Source organism: Ranitomeya imitator, chromosome 1, assembly GCF_032444005.1.
Source record: "Ranitomeya imitator isolate aRanImi1 chromosome 1, aRanImi1.pri, whole genome shotgun sequence".
NCBI lineage: Eukaryota > Metazoa > Chordata > Amphibia > Anura > Dendrobatidae > Ranitomeya > Ranitomeya imitator.
Genome location: NC_091282.1, coordinates 292,525,958 through 292,548,165, shown reverse-complemented (window position 1 = coordinate 292,548,165; position 22,208 = coordinate 292,525,958). Strand labels below are relative to the sequence as shown.

Sequence of the window (22,208 nt, the reverse complement as noted above, 5' to 3'; positions counted from 1 at the left end):
GATCACACAATCGCTGGTTTAAGTCGCCATGAAGAGACCAATAAATACAGTGAAAAGTCTAAAAAAAAAAATCAAAAAAATAAAACTTTTTAAAGAATATTATAATAAAGAAATTAAAAAACATGGTCAAATCACCCCTTTTTTCCCACATTAAAAAACAAAGATGTAAAAAAAATACACACATTTGGTAAATGGGAAAATTGTTACAGCATTTTTTTTTTTTCAGTATTCCTGCAAGAAACAGTCAAAATGTCATATCTATCCCAAAATGGTATTGACTAAAAACGTTATCTTGCCCCGCAGAAAATAAGCCTCCCCACAGCTCCAACAACTGAGAAATGTTGTGGGTCTTGGAACACGGTGACGCACAGTTCAGGGTTTTTTTTTCCACCGCTAAATAATAAAAGCCTGGACAGGTGGCATCGCCGCAATCATACTGATGAGCAGAATCATATTGCCTGGTCATATGTACCACACTTTGTACGCCGTAAAACCAATTCCCGAAATGCAATGTCCGAATTAGTGTTTTTCCCCCTCAATTTCACCACACTCTGAATGGACGTTGCAATAAAGGAGCCTGGTTTTTGAGAATGCTGACGACATGGTGCGCTTTGTTGGGTGATGGAAACTGGTGGAGACTAAACAGGATGGGATCTGTTGGTGTCACACGTCCAACATTTAAAGTCTGAGTGCGCACCATGGTGTCTGTGTAAAACCAGCATTAAGGATAGGTGTTATTAATTAGTACTGTTTGCATTAACATTTTGCAATAGTGGGATATGCCATCACTTTTTTGAGTGGGAAAATCTCTTAATTAAATGGAAGCTCAACCATCAGTTCTAGATTTTGAACATTAATTGAAATGCTTCCACCACAGTGACACCTGCTGGTTATCGTGAGTACTGTTCAGCTTGTCGGTAAATACGGTATATAGATGCTTACATCAGTGATCATTGAACATATTTATGTGACGTTTTCTTTTCTTTGCTCTTCTCCTTTGAAACAATATGTGCTGGTATGGTGACAACAATTATTCTGGTTAATTTCCAGTAGGAATTACTGTTGCATGTTGTTTATACTTTAGTACGAGCATTCACTGTTTTTTCAGTGAATAGAGTGATCAAATTATTGAAGTGTTAAATAAAGTGTACTTAGATTTATTGTTCATTGCATAAATTCAGTAGTTCAGCATCTGTGGGGGTCTGATCCATAAATAACTGAAAACCGTAGATTCCAAAAAATCCTATTGTGCACTATAAAGTGTGCGGAGAATAATAAAACAGTCGTAAAATGTTAATGTGATCTTATAAACAATAATCACTCTGTTATTAAAATTAAAGACAACTGCTTTAAATCTATATTAAATTTGTTGCAGCACATTGACGTTTATCTAATATTGATACCCTACCTTAAGATTAGCTCATAGGTATTACAATTCAGGGCAGGCCCTTTAAGAGCTTTATTGTTCCAAGCATTCATATTGTCCTTTGTACATATAATCTGTTGCGAGAAATCTTATATTAAAGAGATTCTATACAATCAACAACTATTTCTTTCCTTGACCATAAGCGGATCACAACTAGAGTCTCCCATCAGGGATCAGTGTAATTTGTGTTCAGTTTCCCTGCAGCACCCCTACAGGTTAAATGAAGAATTGCACAGTACCAGTACCCAGTCACATCAAATCGGTGGGTTGTCTAATTCAAGGAAGAATAGCAGATCCTACAGAGCAAGAGTTCTTCTTTGTAGCCATTCTGGCCAAGAGATGAGAAGTTTTGGGGGAAAAAAGGGCTCCTTGTTTTTACGTAGAATTCTTTAAAGGGGGTGTATTAGTGGATTTTCTAACCAGGTGTTCTGGGTCAGAGCAGATGACTATGCCTGATCTTTGGCCTAATCATCGGTTTTAACCCCGATGGATTTATCTGTAACTATAAGTGGTGTCTTCTGGGGAAGGAATCAATGACCTCCAGTTCTTTAGTCTCTTGACCTTGTACTCAAACCTAAAGTCATCAAACGTGAAAGAAGTGGCTGAATGTGGCTTTTTGTTGTTGACCAATATGGAGGCAGATTGGACAGGGATTCATATTTCTGTGCTACATTGGCACTGTGCTAGTGTTAAAAATGAATATAAAGGAATTGTATTTTTCCTTAGAAACACATCTTGGGCATATATACACACTGGTGGTCTGCAGCCTACGTACAGTGCTCCCTTCATCCTTTTATTACATGTTTACCATGAAAAGGATATTGTTCTGACAAAGGAACTCACACCGTCTGAGAACCGGGCCCCGGCCCTACCGTCTAATTGTTCCCCTCAGTAGGAAGTTTTTTTTCATTGAGATTGAGTGGGCTCAGACACGTTATTCATAGATCATCTTTCTGTTTTCATGGTCCGACTTCACGGTTTGAAGGCTCCGGTGTTTTTATCTCCACAGGACACACATGCAGGACCTACAAGAGGTCACTCAGGATCTGCACTATGAAAACTTCCGCTCCGAGAGATTAAAACGCACTGGAAAGTGAGTGTACATTTGTCCAGTTCCAACAAGTCACGCTGAGAACATACTGTCAATATCAGAAATCATATCACCACTATTGTCATTGTAGGCCTGTGGAAGAGGAGGTGTTGGATAAAGACATGATTCTGCAGCAGAAGGAGGCGGAGGTGAGTGAACCCCGGAGAAGGTGTGACCGATTACTTCAGATTATCATTTGCGATTGTGCGGTTTAGGGCTCATCCACATCAACGTCTCGGCAAAAAAATAGATCCTTTAAAAAACAGATGGCCGCCTTGTACCGCCCTTTCTTAATGAAGCCTCACACATTAAATGACCACATTTAATCCACAAAACCCGAGAAGATTTGGACATGCACTCAGAAGGGAGACATAGATCAGCAAAAATGAACGTGGAAATATTTCCACCAAATTATATGGGTCCTTGTGCGGTTAGTTTTAAAAACGGACATCATACTGCCATGTAACCATTCCCCCTAGTTCACCTCTTGACAGGTGCTTTAACTGGATGTGTCTATCAGAAAATTGCCTATTGTCTAAATCGGGTTTTTTTTATATTGATTTCAATTTATTTTATTTAAAATTATATTTGATTTTTTTTATTTTTTTATTTTCCGTTTCACTATATAAAAACAAATACACAGAAGTGTTATCATATTGGGTCTTGTCTCGCTTCCTAACCTTAAGGCTGTGTGCACACGTTCAGGATTTTTTGTGGTTTTTTTAGCGGCTTTTCGCTATAAAAAAGCGAAAAAACGCATACATTAAGCATCCTATTATTAGACTGCAATACGCAATTTTTGTGCACATGTTGCCTTTTTTCTGCAGCAGAATCGCATTCTGGAAAAAAATTCAGCATGTTCAGTCCTTTGGCGAAATCGCGGGGATTCCGCACACATAGGAATGCATTGATCCGCTTACTTTCCGCATGTGGCTATGCCCACCATGCGGGAATTAACCAGATCATGTTCGGTTGATACCCAGGGTGGAGGAGAGGAGACTCTCCTCTAGGCGCTGGGAACCATATAATTGTTAACAAAAAAAAAAAAGAATTAAAAGAATAAATCATGATATTCTCACCTTCCGGCGTCAATCGCAGCGTTCCCGCTCCTCGCGATGCTCCCGTTCCCAGTGATGCTTTACCGCAAAGACCTGTTATGACGTAGTGGTCTCGCGAGACCGCTACGTCATCTGAGGTCATTGCCGCTAGGCAATATTGGGAACGGAAGCATCGCGAGGAGCGGGAAGGCTGTAAGGGACGCCGGAAGGTGAGAATATCACAATTTTTTTTTTTAATTATTTTTAACACTATATCTTTTGTAGCATCAATAGTAAAAAGTTGGTCACACTTGTCAAATACTATGTTTGACAAGTGTGACCAACCTGTCAATCAGTTTTCCAAGTGATGCTACAGATCGCTTGGAAAACGCTAGCATTCTGCAAGCTAATTACGCTTGTAAAACGCTAGTTTAGCGGGAAAACGCATGCCAATTCCGCATGCGTTTTACCTGCAGCACAGTTGTGGAATTGCCGTGGAAATTTCCGCCGCAATTCCGGACGTGTGCACATAGCCTAAGAGTTCAGACCAGTGTATGTCAAATCACTACTTTTTGCCATCCAGAAAAAATGAATGATTTTTTTTTTCCTGTCCATTTTATTTTTTTTACATCAGTATGACACCCGGAGGCAATTTGTGTTCATGCTTTGCAGCTCCTTTTAGTCTATGTGCACACGTTGAGTATTTGCTTGCAGAAATTTCTGCAAAGTTTCTGTGTCTCTTGGTAGCAAAATCGCTAATTTTTGCCGTGTTTTTGTATGCATTTTTTAATGTGTTTTCTTTATCGCCTCTCATTGGGGAACACAGGAACCATGGTGTATGCTGCTGCCACTAGGAGGCTGACACTATGCACAAAAAAGTTAGCTCCTCCTCTGCAGTGTACACCCCACCGACTGGCATTATACTCTTCAGTTTTAGCTTAGTGTCAATAGGAGGTGGACACGGGTCTTTCATTAGACCCTTATCTACCTCAACGTGCGTCGCTTTCTTTCAGGTTTTTCCGGAGGGATACAGGGTGAATGAACAGTCACACCTGTAGTCCCACAAGGCGAACTATGAGTACGGTGTGTACTGTCACCCCGTATCCTCATAGATCCCTCAGCAGGACCATGATTCTGGCACACAAGCGTGCTCAGAAGTCCGGTCCTGGCTCCGTCCCCCACCCACTCGCCCACCAGAGCCTGTCGGTTGCGGAGACGAGGACATCCATCACCAGCCCCCTGGACCTCTCATACCTCTTTCAGGTTAGTATCGGCGTGGGATGTTTAAGGTGAGTATTCCATCCCATCCCAGATCTTTCATAGGGGGGGCCTTGCTAGGGGCTCCTAGAATACCTGTTCGTTGTTGGCATCCTGATGCAACGGCTCGGCCTGGGATTGCTGCGTCGCGCAGTGGCTCCATGCGGCACTGCGGCCCTCTGTCTTCTATCCGGCGCGGGGCCTTTACAGGCTACATAGCCGCTTCCTATCCCATGCGACGCCGCGGTTCCAGCCCTGACAGGCTATGGTGCCGCTTCTGCCTGCGGCGCACTACCCAGCGCCGCGCTTTTAATGCGCTCTTCATTCTCCAGCGTGACAGCCCTGACAGGCTGCCGCGCCGCTTCTCCCTGCGGCGCAGTGCTCCGATGCCGCGGGGTTAATGGGGCCGCACTACTCCGGTGCGGCAGCCCTGTAAGCTACTGCTCCGCCTCTCCCTGCGGCGCCGGGGGGTTTTTCACTCGCGGCCGCTCTGTCTTTTCCAGCGGGGCAGCCTGGGCATGCTGCCGCGCCGTTTTTTTCTACTGCGGCGTGCCGTGGCCCTTTTCTTCCGGCGGTCGCTGGCCTCTAATTTAGGCCCCGGCTTCAGCCCGGGCCTACTTCCCTTGCCTCGCTCCGCCCACTTCCGACTTCATCGGGTGGGCTTTCTCCCGCCCAACAATTTGTACCGGCGCCATCTAGTCTGACTCCGCCCCTTCCTCTGCGCCGCTGCTCGGCGCCACAGTCGCGCTCCACACTTCAGAGGGCACAGTTCTATCGAAGGTCCCGCGGTTCTGCGCCTCCTTCACCTGGGATCCGTTCGCCGGTCACCATCTGCAGATTGCAGCAGGAGTTTTACAGGCTGGGCTTCCTCTCTCTCCAGAGATCCACACCGCAAGCCGGTCCGCCTTCTCATCGGCCGTGAGTAGCTGCACTGCAGACTGACACCCCCCTCTGCGCCCCTGTCCCCTATCCCTCTGGCATTTTCTTCAGGGACCCCTTTTTCATTATGTCTACCTCTAAAGGGGGCTTCTCTCGTCCCCCTACTTCTTCCTCTTCTGCCTTAGTCAAGTACTTTGCATGTTCGTCCTGTAACAGCAAACTTCCCTCAGGCCAGTCCTCTCTGCTCTGTCAGGCCTGCAGCAGCCCGATTGTTCCCACCGCCCAGGATCCCCCGGCCAATCCGCCAGAGAGTGATACCCCCATCCCAGGCTGGGCTTCCTCTCTGTCACAATCAGTGGCCGATCTAACACAGGTGTCTCAAACTCTGGTGTCCGTGCTGGACCGATTACCCCTGTAGACTCCCGCAGTAGCCAGCGGGTCGCAGGAACCCCCCGTCCGAGCCCTCCATGCTAAGCCGCAAAAGGTCCAGACAGGAACGACGGTCTGAGTCCTCTTCCCGCTCCATCTCGCCACACGGCCCTCCTCTGCGGTCGGCGTCCTCCCGATCCTCCTCCCCTGAGTCTGGCGAGGCATTCTCCGATGCGCCCTCGGAGGATATTTCGAAGCTGGATTCTAACCAAATCGCCACCATGAGGGATATGGTCCAGAATCTCATTGGGGCTATAAATCAAACCTGCGGTATCAAGGATCCCTCTACGGAACCCGCAGATCAGGCGGTTTCGTTTAGACGGGCTAAGCCTCTTTCCAAGTTTTTCGCTCCTCATCCTGAATTCGAGGAAATCATGACCAGAGAAAGAGAGAACCCGACCAGACGTTTTCAGAGGGGAAAACGCCTTGGTGTGTTATATCCCTTTTCTCCAGAACTTACCGCCAATTGGACAGCTTCTCCCTCTGTGGATCCCCCTGTTTCCAGGCTGTCCACTAACATGGTGCTTCCGCTGTCTGGCGGAGCATCTCTGAATGATTCTAACGATCGAGTTATAGAATCCTTTGCGAAGTCAGCTTTTGAAGCAGCTGCAGCCGCTCTATGCCCAGCCTTTGCTTCCACTTGGGTTTCGAAATCCATTTCCAAATGGGCCAAAGAACTCCGTCGAGGTATCCTGGACTGGGCGCCGCCCGCACAGCTGGTGGAGCTTGCCAACCAGATTTCCCACGCAGGGGAATACTTGGTCTCCGCCTCTCTGGATGCCGCGTCTTGTGCGGCTCAGGCGTCAAGCAATGCTGTTGCCATCCACCGGACCGTTTGGCTCAAGGCCTGGCAGGCGGACTTATCCTCCAAGAGGTCCCTTACCAGTCTGCCCTTTCAAGGCTCACGCCTCTTTGGTTCCAAGCTGGACCAAATCATTAAGGACGCCACCGGGGGTACAAGTTCTCTTCTTCCCCAGGCTAAACCTCGTCGCCCTCCTCCTAGACGGCCATTTCGGCCACTTCGCTGCGTCAAACTCCACCTCGGCATGACTCTCGGCAAGACCCCAGTCCACCTCCCAGGTTGGGCGGCCGTCTTCTCTTCTTCAGGGATGTCTGGATCTCCTCAGTAGAGGACGCATGGGTCAGGGAAGTTGTATCCTGGGGATACAAGATGGTTTGTTTCACGACCCCGGGATCGTTTTTTTGAATCCCGACCTCCAAGAGATCCTGCTCTACTTCCGGGTTTCTTCGCAGCCATCGCTTCTCTTCTCAAAGCCGGGGTATTCGTCCCCGTCCCAGAAAAAGAACGCTTCACAGGTTTCTACTCAAACCTTTTTGTGGTACCGAAAAAAGACTGCAAGGTTCGCCCCATTCTGGACCTCAAATTGCTGAACAGGAGAGTTCGTCTGAGACACTTCAGGATGGAATCCCTTCGTTCAGTAATTGCTTCCATGGAGCTTCAAGAATTTCTGTGTTCCATAGATATTCAGGACGCCTACCTTCATGTCCCGATATTCCCCGGACATCATCGATTCCTGCGCTTTGCGGTGCTCCAGGAACATTTTCAGACCGTCGCTCCTTCCTTTTCTCATTCTCACGAAAGTCTGTCCATTGTTCTCGACACCCTAGCCCGTTTCGGGTGGCTGGTCAACCGGAAGAAGTCCTGCCTTATCCCTTCTCAGCGCATCATCTTTCTCGGCATGCTCTTCGACACTCGTCAGACCAAAGTCTTCCTTCCCAAACACAAGAGGTCCACTCTTTGTCGGGACATACGCTTGCTGCAGGGTCCTTGGCCTCCCTCCGATCGGCCATGAAGGTTCTGGGGAGGATGGTAGCAACCTTAGAAGCGATTCCAATCACCCAATTTCATTCGCGACCCCTTCAGCAAGCCATTTTGTCTCAGTGGGACAGGTCTGTCTTCTCCCTGGATCGTCCGATCCGACTCTCTTCTCGGGTCAAACGGTCTCTCAACTGGTGGGTGACGTCACCTCTCATCTCCCAGGGCAGGTCTTTCCTTCCAGTTCACTGGCAAGTGGTGACGACGGACGCCAGCCTGCTCGGCTGGGGTGCGGTTTTTCGCCACCTTACTGTTCAGGAGTCAACTCTGCCGATCAATGTCCTAGAGATTCGGGCCATCTTTCTGTCCCTCCGCCACTGGGAAAGGATTCTCAGGGGCCTACCTATCCGGATCCAGACGGACAACGCCACGGCTGTGGCATACGTCAACCATCAGGGGGGGACTCGGAGCTCCTTGGCCCTTGCCGAGGTATCCAAGATCCTCCTTTGGGCAGAGGCAACGGTTCCGGTGATATCCGCGGTGCATATCCCCGGCGTGGACAATTGGGCCGCCGATTTCCTCAGCCGCGAGGGCCTCGCGGCAGGGGAATGGTCCTTGCATCCGGAGGTCTTCCATCAGATTTGTCTTCGATGGGGGACTCCGGATGTGGATCTCACGGCGTCTCGAATGAACAGGAAGGTTCCGCAGTTCGTCTCCAGGTCTCGCGATCCTCTTGCAGTGGGCGTCGACGCTCTGGCCATTCCTTGGTCACAGTTCATGCTGCCCTACCTGTTCCCACCCCTTCCATTACTTCCCAATCTGTTGAAAAAGATCAAAGTGAAAGGGGTGCCGGTCATTCTGATCGCCCCGGATTGGCCCAGAAGAGCTTGGTTCGCGGAGCTCGTCAATCTTCTCGCGGATGCTCCCTGGCGCCTTCCAGACAGGCCCGATCTGCTGTCCCAGGGTCCGATCTGCCACCCGAATTCTCGGTCGCTCAGTTTAACGGCGTGGCTGTTGAGACCACAGTTCTAAGAGCGTCCGGCCTTTCGGACCGGGTGATTCACACCATGATTCAGGCTCGGAAGCCTTCGTCTTCCAGGATCTACTATCGTACCTGGAAGGCTTACTTCCGTTGGTGCGAGTCCAACCGCGTTTCACCTATGTCCTTTTCCTTGCCTTCCATTTTGGCCTTCCTTCAGGCAGGACTGGATTCAGGCCTGACTCTTAGTTCCCTGAAGGGCCAGGTCTCTGCGCTTTCCATCCTTTTTCAGAACACTTTAGCTTCCCGACCACAGGTTAAGACCTTTCTTCAAGGAGTGGCCCACGCTGTTCCTCCGTACAGGGCCCCTGTGGATTCATGGGATTTAAACCTGGTACTGGACGTTCTGAGGGTTCCCCCTATGAGCCCCTCAGGGAGATTCCCCTGTCAGTCCTATCTTGGAATGTGGCCTTTCTTGTGGCCATCACTTCTATCCGCCGCATTTCCGAGTTGCCGGCTCTATCTTGCCGTCCTCCGTTCTTGGTCATCCACCAGGACAAGGTGGTCCTCAGTCCTCCGCCTTCCTTTCTTCCTAAGGTGGTTTCCACCTCAACGAGGACATCGTTCTACCTTCCTTTTGTCCAGCTCCGACTCATCCTTTGGAGCGATCGTTGAATAAGCTGGACCTCGTCAGGGCAGTGAGGATCTACCTGGATAGAACGTCCACTTTCCGGAAGACTGATTCTTTTTTCGTCATTACTGATGGCCCGCGCAGAGGCCAACCGGCTTCTAAGGCGACTATTGGCTCGCTGGATCAGAACGGCAATTCTGGAGGCTTACCGGGTTAAGAACAGAGTGCCCCCTCCTGGGATCAAGGCTCACTCTACCCGGGCAGTCGGCGCCACCTGGGCGGTGCGCCACAGGGCTTCCACCCTACAGCTTTACAAAGCGGCAACTTGGTCTTCCATCCACACGTTCGCCAAATTTTACAAGGTCCATACCTACGCTTTGGCGGACGCCAGCCTAGGCAGAAGGATCTTACAGGCGGCAGTGGTGAGTCCTTTGACCTGATGGAAGTCTGTTTTTCCCGCCCTTGGGACTGCTTTGGGACGTCCCATGGTTCCTGTGTCCCCCAATGAGAGGCGATAAAGAAAACGGGATTTTTGGTTGCTTACCGTAAAATCTGTTTCTTGGAGCCTCCATTGGGGGACACAGCTCCCTCCCAATGTTTCTCAGTTCCTGTTGTTTTATGTTCTCTGACTGTTCTCACGTTTACAGTTCTCAAGTTTGTGGTTATGGTTTTCAACCTTGTTATTTATCTCCTACTGCTTTCTCACTAACTGAAGAGTATAATGCCAGTCGGTGGGGTGTACACTGCAGAGGAGGAGCTAACTTTTTTTTGTGCATAGTGTCAGCCTCCTTGTGGCAGCAGCATACACCCATGGTTCCTGTGTCCCCCAATGGAGGCTCCAAGAAACAGATTTTACGGTAAGCAACCAAAAATCCTGTTTTTGTACGTACAGCAATGTATTGTTTTTAGCGCTAAGTAAAGATATTAAGAAAGTATTGTGATGTAATTTCCTGGTTCAACACCTTCTTTTTCATTCTGATGCAGTGGCATTAGGGTAATGGTATTAAGGCTTAGTGTCAGCAGTTGTCCATGACACCAAGCCCTAGGTTTAGTAATGAAGAGGTATTAGCCAAACACCCTCATTACTATACCGGTAAGTAAAGAGTTAAATAAACACGCACACATTGTGAAGAGCCTCTGTAGGAGGATTAACAGAATGATGCTACATAGACTATAGCCAAACGGCAACTGGCAAAAATCAGCATTCGCTGCGATACCGGTTTTGTTTTTGTTTTTTCCATTTTTTGTAAAAAAAAAAAATAATAAAATCCTTGGGCTTCCGTGTAATTTTCATAACCAGCAAAGGAAACGCTCAGGGCTGATGTTAATAATCTGGGAAGGAGCCAATTGCCATAAAGGTTCCCAGGCTATTAATATCAGATCACAGCTGTTTGCTTAGCCTTTACTGGCTAGCTTACACGGGGGCCCCAGAAAAAAAACAGCTAGTCAGACAGCTGCGGTCTGATATTAATAGCTTAGGAAGGGGCCATGGATACTGGTCCCCTCCCAGACTAAAAACATAATCTCAACCCCAGAAAAAGCACATACATAAGATGCACCAATTCTGGCACTTAGCTTCGCTCTGCCCACTTGCCCTGGTGCAGTGACAAGTGGGGTGATAGTATTGGGGTTGATGTCACCTTTGTATTGTCAGGTGACATCAAGCACAGAGGTTCGTAATGGAGAGTCGTCCCCAATACTAACCTCATAGTAATATTATAAACAAACCACACACCCAGAATAAAGTCCTTTATGTGAAATGATGAGACTCCTTTATTGAATCTAAATTAAACGATACTTGCATCCTCACTCAATCCACTGAAGCCATGGTCTCCTGTAACAGAATTAAAATAATAAACAATATTCCTCACATGTCCGCCAATAAGATAATCCATAATGTCCCACTATGATCCTGATGACTTAGAGAGCCGTCACATCAGTTACTGCTCTCAATGACATCTGGCTATACACAGACACCGGAGCTCATCAGCTGATGAACTCATGTGAACTCTCACTAGCTCAGCGCTATACACTGTGGGAGCGATGACGCTCCTGTCAGTCTGTAGTCGGCGGCCGGTTAAAGCAGTCACATCTCCCGATGTAAATGTTCTACAAGTGAGATCGCCTTGGGACACTCAAAATTATGTGGACAAAGGCAGACTGGATAGTTTATGGTTGTTTATTATTTTTGATTGTTTACAGGAGACATGGGCATCGAGGATTGGATGTTAGGGGAGTAAATTGTGTTTATTTGCAGATGTATTTAATAATTTTACAAGTTTTTTTTTTCTACTTCTCCCATCAGCGGCACCTGCTATCACTGTTATAAGTGACAGCAGACATAGCCTGATGGGAGTAGTAGTCTCTTATCATCCGACGCCTGTGACCAGTGGTAAACTTTTTACCGCTAGTCAAGAGTTCCTCTGCGGGGCCACGCTGACATCTCACAGCGTGTACCCGCAGCACTCTGACCGACAGTAACAATCTTACCGGCGGTAACATTCCCCCCCATCAGAGCTGCCGGTGTTACTCGTGCAAATCCACAAGCATTTTTATAACTGCGTTTTTTGCTGCAGATTTGTCTGACTCAATTGAAGTCAGTGGGTGAAAAACGCTAAAAATCCGCACAAAGATTTGATATGCTGCAGAAAAAAACGCACTGCAAATACTCAAGGAAAAATTACTGATAATGTGCACAAGGCTTCACGATTCTCATTGAATTAGCTGTCATAAGGATTCTCTAGCGTTTCTGGCCCATTTCCGCACGGAAAAAATGCACCAAAGACGCACACAGCCTAATGGAGAGGTAGAAAAAGGAGATTGATGTTTGATTAGACCACCCCGCTGTAGAAACGATGCAGTTCCAGAATGGAAGAGTAATGTCTTAGTTATTATTTTTATGTTTCATACTCGCTTAGAGCGCTTTTTCAAAAGCAAACTTCATAGCGCAAGAGAACTGGAGCAGATGTAATATTCATAGGTAAATTTTGGAGTTGTAACAGTCATGACCCTTTTCAGGTGAGCAACTCCATAGCTCCTTTCTCATCTGTACCTTTCTATATCACCCTATGTTCGTTTGTCTCCCCCTTATTTCTCATTGTAATGGAGGGGGCAGAACCTGCTTACTGATTAAAGCCCCCCAAAGCATTTAGCATAATTGCTAGTTTTGTTATTGTGTGATCAATTGATCCTTTTATTATGGCATTTGCCCACAAGGGGGTGCTGTGATACCAGTCTGGAATTAGGATGAGAATGGATAATATTGATGACAGCAGTGTCTTACAACAAATCCGTAACTGTGCCCTATCTTTCACTGTTGGGCATAAAACACACTGAAAGGTATGCAGTGCAGAGTCGATAGTAAAGCAGTATCTCTGCTGTTTCATGATTGATCCTTGTACAAGTTGCGCAGACAGATGGCTTTAGGATTTGTGTAGGTCTCCATTACTTAATTGTACGCGTAAAAGGGGTTGTTGTTTGTAAGTAAACCGCCCCCTCCCCTCTCTAAATGGAGTGAGGCTGGTCAGTTGCTGCAAGTCGCAGCTCTTGCTCATTGTGCCCCCAGCCAGCTGAGCTTGGCAAGGCTTCTCCCCTTTCGGGAATTGCAATGTTCACCAAATGTTGCAAATTTACAACTCACAGTATGCATTGGACAGATGTATGTAGATGGGAGTTATAGTTTTGCAACAGCTGGACAGCTGCAGTTTGAGTAACACTGTATTACATTGCCTCTGTTTTTTAAAGAGTGTCCTGAGTGAGCAAATGTGCAAGTGTTGTCTTCATGAGATACAATGGCATGTAAAAGCCTGGGCTCCTCTGCTCAGCATTACTGTTATTGACTGTTCACAATAACAGTAATTCTGACCAGGGGTCAACTGTTCAAAGCAGTTGGAGGTTAAATGATCTCTAAAAGGGGTAAAGTTAAAGATGAATACAAAGCAATTTTCAGCTAGAGATACATAGCCAAAACCAGTTTTTCCTTTGCAACCTCGGTCTCTAATCTGCATTTTTCTCTGAGCTGGTGAGAGGACACTAGCTGCTATGATGTCTCCTATAAACAGCACAAGTAGAAGCATTCCTGCTCTCCTTTCTGTGTAACAAACAGAAAGAATCAGCTGTAGTATGGGTGAAATTATTCATACGAACTGAGAAGCGTATCTGTGAATCCTTCTCTGGGATAAGCGAAAAGAAACTGAAGTACAATCTCTGTTTCACTGCTTGTTTTCTCACTCTATTTCTCATTCTTCTCGCCACTTTCCCAGTTAATAGTTTTCAGTGTGCAATGTGTCCTGACACCTCACTCTGTCTTCGTATTGTCTTGTGCAAAATGGATTTGAGGGTTTTTTGTTTGTTTTTAGAGCGACTAGTTCAGTAGGGGGAGGAGAAGTGGTGTCATATAAGTGGAGAAAGAAGCCGATATCTGATAAAATGTTACAAAGTTCCTTGAATTTGTACTGTTGCGTGACCTTTTTTTTTTCGTGGTAGGGGGTGGTTATTTCTGTAAAAAATCATCAGATATGCGTAGTAAGGTGGGCTGCAACTTGTAGAAGTGGTCTGCTGCTGCCTAGTGGACAGGGATCTTGCGCTGCTGAGTTAGATTTTCACCTACTCTAATCAGAACTCTGTTGGTCCCATTGCTTCAGCCCTTTTGGTTGTAGTTAGATGGTATGACATTATTTTTGTGCACGGTATTGAACTTTAGGCTTTGTTTGTGTAGTGCTTTCTCCCGTCAGACAATAGCAAACCTTTTACTCTTGCTGGCAGATTGTGCTTTTGTTGGGTCATGTGCATGTCCAGCCGTGTGTATTGAGCTAGGATTCCAGTGCACACAATGGCTGCGGTTGCTTTGCACTGACTGGCTTAGTAGTTGTGGTTGAGCTCACATAGTCGCGTCAGTGACTGCTCACTGGTCCGCACTCAGACTGGAATCCACTACATGTTATTGTTGGCCAGCAGTTCTGCCCCGTCCTTCTCCCCATGTCATTGTCCAGGCAGAAGATATTTTTAAACCAGTGCAGCAGCAAACATCGTGGGAACATCCTGTCAGACGAGGGCTCCTCCTTATTTCTCAGATTCATCCTTTCCCTTTCTATCCTGGTCCAGACTGACTGAAGTGGCTTTATATCTGTACAGTGTAACCTCCAGCTTCGTTTCTGTGTAAAAGTGCAGACAGCAAAATGTTCCTGCAAATAATAGTAATAATAATCTTTATTTTTATATCGCGCTAACCTATTCCGCAGCGCTTTACAGTTTGGCTCACAATCTAGAATCCCTATCAGTATGTCTTTGGAATGTGGGAGGAAACCGGAGAACGCGGAGGAAACCCACGCAAACACGGGGAGAACATACAAACTCCTTGCAGATGTTGTCCTTGGTGGGATGCAAATGACTACAAATGGTAGATCTGCTGTAAATATTAATGCAGATCCCTGAATACTGCATCATAAGAAAAGACTTACATTGAAGGGTTCTTCCCAGCGTCACAATATTTTTCACAAAGCACAGTAAATGTATACTTATTCTTAATATACAAACTAAGTTCAACATAAAGTGTCTTCTTTGTACTTTTTTGTCTCCTTTTTGCATCTCTTTCTGCCCCTTTGTGCATTTAGCTTCACATGGCTGAATGGACCATCCTATTCTTATTTGTTAAAACCACATTTTCCTGCAACACTCTCTTTAAGTGCTGCAGCCCCCTCCTTATCTCGTGCACTCCTGACTAGCCCCATTTCGGAGATATCATCCAGCTAATCAAAGTGTAGAGTTCACATTATGCTTCTGCACACTGTACGCTCCAGTACAGTACCCTGCCTGCCCCAATTTATCTTCTGCCATCTACATCAATATAGCTGCAGTGTATGCTGACATCATTAGATGCTTCTAGCAGAGTTCATCTGTCCTGCACTCCTCCACAGCAATGTAGAGCTGTGTGTTTCACCTACTGGACACGCGTAAGATTTGTGAAATTAGAAATACTGCTCCACTGATGCATATGATAAAAGATAATCTTCTGCAGTATGTATCAATAGAGCAGAATTGGCAGTTTTATATCATTGAACTCAGCAGCAGGTAACAAACAAAGCTAAACTAATCCCAGCCCCCTCCTGTCATCGTTCTTCTTCGTCCCCAGCACACATGTACACTGCTGCTTCCTGGTATGAGCTCTGCACTATATTTAAGGAGGCTGAACCCCTTTCCATAACATACTGTCTTACACTAGAAGCTCTGTTCTAGACACGGCACAGCTATTCTGGCAGGAGAACGGCCGAGAGAGACGGACGGCAGTACGCAGAGTTAACCAGGGCCACTGAAACTAGAAGCCAGTTCCAATGGCTCCTGGAGGGTAATTAACAATTGGAGGGTCATCCTTAGGGGGTGATATGTACAAGAAGTGGCAAATTAAAAGATGGTTACATTGGCACAACATAATAATGTACCCATATGTTTATTCAAGACAACATTGCAATTTTGTCATTACCCCTAAATATTGTTTGTCAGTGATTTTACATACTGTGCACATACATATTAATACGTTGTAAAATAAGTGAACTCATGGTTTAAGTAGTGAAATCAGTATTTTGTAAATCTAATACCAATGGAATCTCCAGAATATCATTAATTGGAGTTTTATTGTGTTTCGCTTTTTAATATTCTGTAACGTGGATGTCGGATCTTTTATTTTATTACTTTCATGGTAAATGGTTGACTTTTCTACTAACTATATTAATGTGTACATGGCAGATCTCCTCCCTCCTTAAGAACTTGGATCTTAGCACTCTAGTCTCAGCTTTGTTGGCGTTTGTCCATTGCAAGCAGAACCTTTATGGGGGAGGAGTGGTGGTGGGCACGTTTCCTGACTGTACCCAGCTAATGGAAATTCACTTGGTAACTAGGGCAAGGGAATTGGCCGCCAGACTGCGATTAAAATAAACACTTTAAAAAAAAAAAAAGAGCAGGAAAACTCCATGAGACAGTTTAGATTTTTCATTTCTTCATTAAAAATGTGAGCATTTTGTAGGTAAAACAGCCGTGACTATATTACTATTTGATGTCCTATATTAATGCTTTATTTTATGGTCTTTCCACGAAGTGTTATAGTGCTCCATTCCCCATGACACTGAATGCACTCATTTCCTGGGTTACTGAATCCACATTTCATTGGTACTTGACTTATTGAAGTTCTTTTAATATTGCTCACTAGATTCTTCTTTTGTCTTTATTTTCTAGCTGCGGAGAATGCAAGAGATGATCGCACAAATGCAGGCTCAGATGAGGATGAAAGGTCCCGGAGATGAGTGAGCTGCCCCTTTTAGGTAAGCCTTACTATATATGTATGCATGAAGCCTCCTCTAAAGACGAACAGTCTCCGTATACCTTCCGCTGACTGGATCTAGGGCTGTTTTCTTGTAACGTTCCCAGTTTCTCCATTCCAGACAGACCTCCTATTCCAGTAGAGATGTCTGGCTTTCATTCCGCAGTTCTACACCAGTACAAGGGCCCTGCTTCGTGCGCTTGTGCTATAACTTTTCTCGTAGTGAAAGCGTAAACCTCTCCTTCTGATTTGTTGGATTTTGCCATGTTGTTGTTTTGATTTTCTCCTCCGTGACCTTGTTTCTGGAGCGCACATTCCATGGCGGAAATAATCCGCTACACCCCCATCTTTCCATATGTAGCGCAGTAGAACAACATGTGTGTCTCTGACCCTGTGTAATAAAATTCTAGTCAGCTGGAGTAAAACGGTCTGCATGTTAATGCATCTTAACAGGGTTAACCACTGCCTGGACAGCCCCTTTTAAAATGAGGTAGACCACCCCTATGAAGCAAATATCATATTCGGCTTCAGCAACGATGCCGTTCCAACTTTGTCTGAGTCTGCCGGGGGTTCAGTAACATTGTTACACCATGTTAGCCCTGCAGCTAATCCGTGGTCACCATTGGGCTCCTGAGGAGTCTCTTCTCTAGGACAAATGTCAGGCAAACTAAAGTGAGAGCGCAACAGCAAAAAAGTGCCACATGAGCCCCTACATCCAAAGTTGTGGAGGCACGGTTCTGACATCACTGGAATGGCGCTGATTCAGGAGATGAGTATCTGTTGTTTTATTTATTTTTAGAAGAGGGTCTATTTCGTCTAAAAAGGGGCTGTCTGGCTAGTGGACAACCCCACTAGTTTTCAGATTACGTTTTTCAGATTATCTACTAGTGATAAGCGAGCATGCTCACATAACACCTTATCCTAGCATACTCGCTCATCATTATTATTGACTGAATCCTTATCACATCACCTCTCATCTTTTATGAATATTTCTATTTTACTGGATCTTATTTGCAGCATATAACATAATGTCATGCATCAATAGTGCATTGCAGACCATTAAAGGGGTTGTTCCAGAAAGAACATTTATCGCATATCTGCATAATAGCTGATACACGTCTGACCACTGTGACCCTCACCACTTGATAGAACTTGCATGCACCTAAATTTCAGTAGCAGAGCGCCTATGTTACCTCTACACTAATCAAGATACAGCACCTGCTTCCAAAAGCATCGATCAAATCTGGCTCCAATCGCTGCTAGTTAATACCCCTGACAGAGATTTACAGAGGTATATAAGTGGCGCGATTCCGATGCTCATCTCCTCTCCCACCACTCCCTCCTCTGACGCGATTGCAGTGTGACGATGGGTTACCATGGCTGCTGGGGACCTACTGACCTGGAATGGAGACTAGACTGGTCTCTAAAATAAAAAAAATAAAAAATTGAAATTGGCAAAAAATGAGTACCACCATAGCTGCAAAAGTTCGATACATCAAAATGTAAAATGATTTAGCACAGTTAAAGCGAACCTGTAGGAGGATTGTGCACAGTGAACCATCAGACAGTGTCAGGTTGGCGCCGTTATACTGATTTAAAATGACACCTGGGTTGATGAAATCCGTCTTGTGGTTGTTGTTTAATCATTATTTTCAGTTTTCAGTTAATGATATGCCCGTGCCCTGGGATGGCCTGTGGAGGGTCTTCATGTGGTGCTCGGATTAGGTACTCACCATGGCTTCTGACCGTTCATTGATTCCTCCGTGACCTGACCCTATTTTACATAATGAATATTTATCTTAAAAAACAAAAACAAAACTCCATTTCAAAAATGATGCCGGCCGTACCTGTGCATCAGCAGCTATTGGTGTATATGGAGGTGATCCGATAGCAGCTACTGCGCAGGAGCCGGCGACGCCATCTTGCTAGAGAAAAAAAAATGTCCTCTTCCAAGATGGCACTGGCGGCTCCTGCGTAGTAGCAGCTATCGGCTTGAGAAGCTTTCAAGCAGGAGGAGGCAGCGGCATTGGGTGGGGAATAGAGCTGGAGTGACAGAAGCCTCAGATCTAGTCTTTTACATGTCAATTCTGATTTGTGAAATTTAGCTGATAGATTCCCTGTTAAATTAAAAAAAAAAAAACTATACAAGCTGTAATTGTACTGACTTAGAGAATAATTTTGCCTGGTTGTTCTTGCAACACAAATGTTGTAAAAGTAATACGCTGAATACAGGACAGAATTGCATTTTTTTTTTCTCTTTTTTTTTCCCGCCATTTCACACTTCTTGCAATTTTTCCCCCATTTTCAGTATATTATATGGCAAGATGAATGGGGGTTGGTTAAAAGTACAACTCCTTCCACTAAAAACTAAGCTAAGTTATGACTCTTGGAACAAAGGTAGGAAAAAAATACCCAAAGCACACAAATAGAAATGGGCCTGGTTGGGAAGAGGTTATGGGCCAGAGATCAAGAAAAATGCCCCCCACCCCTTTCTCTGTCACGTCTAATGGATTCTGTGGCGGCCCCTGGAGACAGCCAAGTGAAGTTACTAGGAGGCAGATGCATACCTTTTTGGGGTGCTGCTGTATCGGCAAATACAAACCGGGATTTTTTTAAATCAAGCCGTGAAGAAGGAATGGAGCTCTGTATCAAATCACTCATATGCCTAGAACAATATATCAAGAAAATAATTTGACTAGTTTGTGTTTCATCAATGACCCATAAATGACATCTACCAGACATCAGACGTTTCCATGCCGGTGTTTGGCACTGCTGGTTTCATCCTAAGCATGTGTGAGGCCCAATCACCCCGACACTGCTGAATCCAACACTGACAGATCGGTCTTGGATTGTCAAAAATATTTTCTGTATGCCTTGTTTGTAATAGAAATGAGTTGGGTGTATTGCAGAGCATCTCCATTCTTTGTACACTTGCCATCTAGAATTCAACATCTGGACACCTTTTGTGGCCAACAAAGATGTTGGAATTGTATGAAAAAGTTCCACTGTTGGATTTTTGGGATCTAGGTTGCGGTTTGTGATTTTGGGAAAATTACCGTCACAAACAAATAACTGCTTACCAGTCCACGAAAGGTGAAAGCGTATTACCCCCAAATTCTCATTTATTCATGAAGAAGAACTCTACTCATCGAGCAGCCGAGCATCTGTCTTGGGGTCATGTGAGGTTTAGTTCATCTGAAGACTGCACATATGGTAGACAGCTGTCTATTAATGACTTCAGAAGATACCATAGAGCCGCCCTTTCAGCTCATGAGTGTGCATGATGGTGACATTGCAAGCCACCCAGGCTTCTCCTAATTAGCAAGATACAGGACAGATTGCAAAATGTGAACAAGAATTGTTAAAGGGCTTGTCCATTAAAAATGGTTTGATCTTAATACGGAGCTGTGCATCCTGGGTGCTGTGGATGAGGAGATGTGGGTCCACCATGATGGACTATTTCTTCGGGAAGTTCTATTTATGGCTAGGAAAGCGGTAGCGTTGAGGTGGATGGGGGGGGGGGGGGGGGGGAATCTCCTTCGATTAGCCATTGGAAGAAACTAGTGAATGACATAATTCCTTATGAAAACATATTATACAGAAACAGACGATGTCCCCAGAAATTTCAGAAGGTTTGGGAAAGGTGGAGCAATTGGCCATTGACGCACCTGGCTCTATGGTCTCTTCAGTCTTGCGGTATAATCCCTGATGTGTATATCCATTCTAGACCATGAAAGTGATGTTTTGTGTAGGATTAATAACATATGTCTACTATAACCTGACCTGGTACGTGTTTAAAAACTTTAGAAAGACTGTTGATTAAGAAGTGCAATGCCTGGTAGAATATATTACACTGAAGGTTATGTTTTATTTGTTTGTTTCTATACTTTATTATTGAAGGTATGATGTGATATCTATGTCAATGTGAACGTTGATATATACGGATTAGGCTACTTTCACACTAGCGTTTTTTGCAATACGTCGCAATGCGTCGTTTTTGCCCCATAGATTAACATTAGCGACGCATTGCCACACGTCGCAATCGTCGTGCGATGGTTGCGCCGTGTTGTGGCGGACCGTCGGGAGCAAAAAACGCTACATGTAACGTTTTTTTCTGACCGCGCATGCGCGGCCGGTACTCCTCCCCCTCCGCCCCGCACCTCACAATGGGGCAGCGGATGCGATGAAAATCTGCATCCGCTGCACCCGTTGTGCGGCGCAAACAATGCTAGCGTCGGTAACCTCAGCCTGACGCACTGCGACAGGTCGAGCCCGACGCTAGTGTGAAAGTAGCCTTATTTTGACTATGCTATGTTGCCATATGTTTATCTTATTTTGTGGAATCTTTCAATAAAGAAAAAAAATGGCTTGATCTTGAGAATAACAGTCGGCATTACGTACCTACTGCCACTTCCGCGTCCCACTTGACACCATGATTGGGGTGACCGTTTCTCTCATGTCAACCTGGACCATCAGAGAGCAGTGGAGATGCTGTACTGGAGTGGCAGTAGGTACATAATGCTGCTTTCTTTATTTATACATTGTTCTTATTAGTTTCACATTTTACTATGCTTTACTATGTTTACTATGCCTGAGGAGGTGGTGATGGCGAACTCAGTCAAGGGGTTCAAGAGAGGCCTGGATGTCTTCGTGGAGCAGAACAATATTGTATCATACAATTATTAGGTTCTGTAGAAGGACGTAGATCTGGGGATTTATTATGATGGAATATAGGCTGAACTGGATGGACAAATGTCTTTTTTCGGCCTTACTAACTATGTTACTGTGTTACATAGTAAATGCAGCAAAATTGTGTAAGATAAAAGGAAAACTAAGGCAAAGGGTTAATGGTTCCAAAGTGTGCATTAAGTCAGATTTATTTATTTTTTTAAAGCAGGTCATGTTTTTGCGCCGTTTTACCGTGAAACTTGACAATTCCTTTAAAAGCATGTTCATTAACTATAAAATCGGGCAGTTTCAATAAAATGTGCATAAATACTTTTTTTTCTGTGTTTTTCAAGTTTTTCCTTTCGTACATGGAAAATCCTGTAACTTCCTAGTTTTGTAGATCCTGTCTGCAAACCATCACTTGGCAGCTCCCGGGGCCTTAAATTTAGTAAATGAAAACAAAGTTATAAATAGGATTTATATGAAAGTAGAACCTTGGCTTGAATAAATGGACGTACAAGTCCCCGATTGTCCTTCAGCAGCTTTCACTGTTCCCTCCTTTTTTTTTATTTTCCACCATTAAGAGATCTCTTCCTGCAGCCAAATACAAACCGTTCTATGTCCTTTACCACCAAGCTGTAATAAGGAGCAGATCTGCCGGTTACTAGCCTGCAACACCATTACTGAGCACGCTGATGTGGTGTGTGGCAGTGAAGTTGGACG

General features: G+C 45.3%; 1 protein-coding gene across 1 annotated transcript in view; it reads left to right on the top strand.

The window, feature by feature from the left end:
• LOC138669751 (septin-2A) overlaps window positions 1-22,208 on the top strand; it is a 91,279-nt gene that overhangs the window by 58,889 nt on the left and 10,182 nt on the right. Inside the window, exons 10-12 of the mRNA XM_069756479.1 lie at window positions 2,436-2,519; window positions 2,608-2,665; window positions 16,733-16,818. Coding sequence (XP_069612580.1) covers window positions 2,436-2,519; window positions 2,608-2,665; window positions 16,733-16,804 — 214 coding nt within the window. The 3' untranslated portion in view covers window positions 16,805-16,818. The remainder of the gene's footprint in view (window positions 1-2,435; window positions 2,520-2,607; window positions 2,666-16,732; window positions 16,819-22,208) is intronic.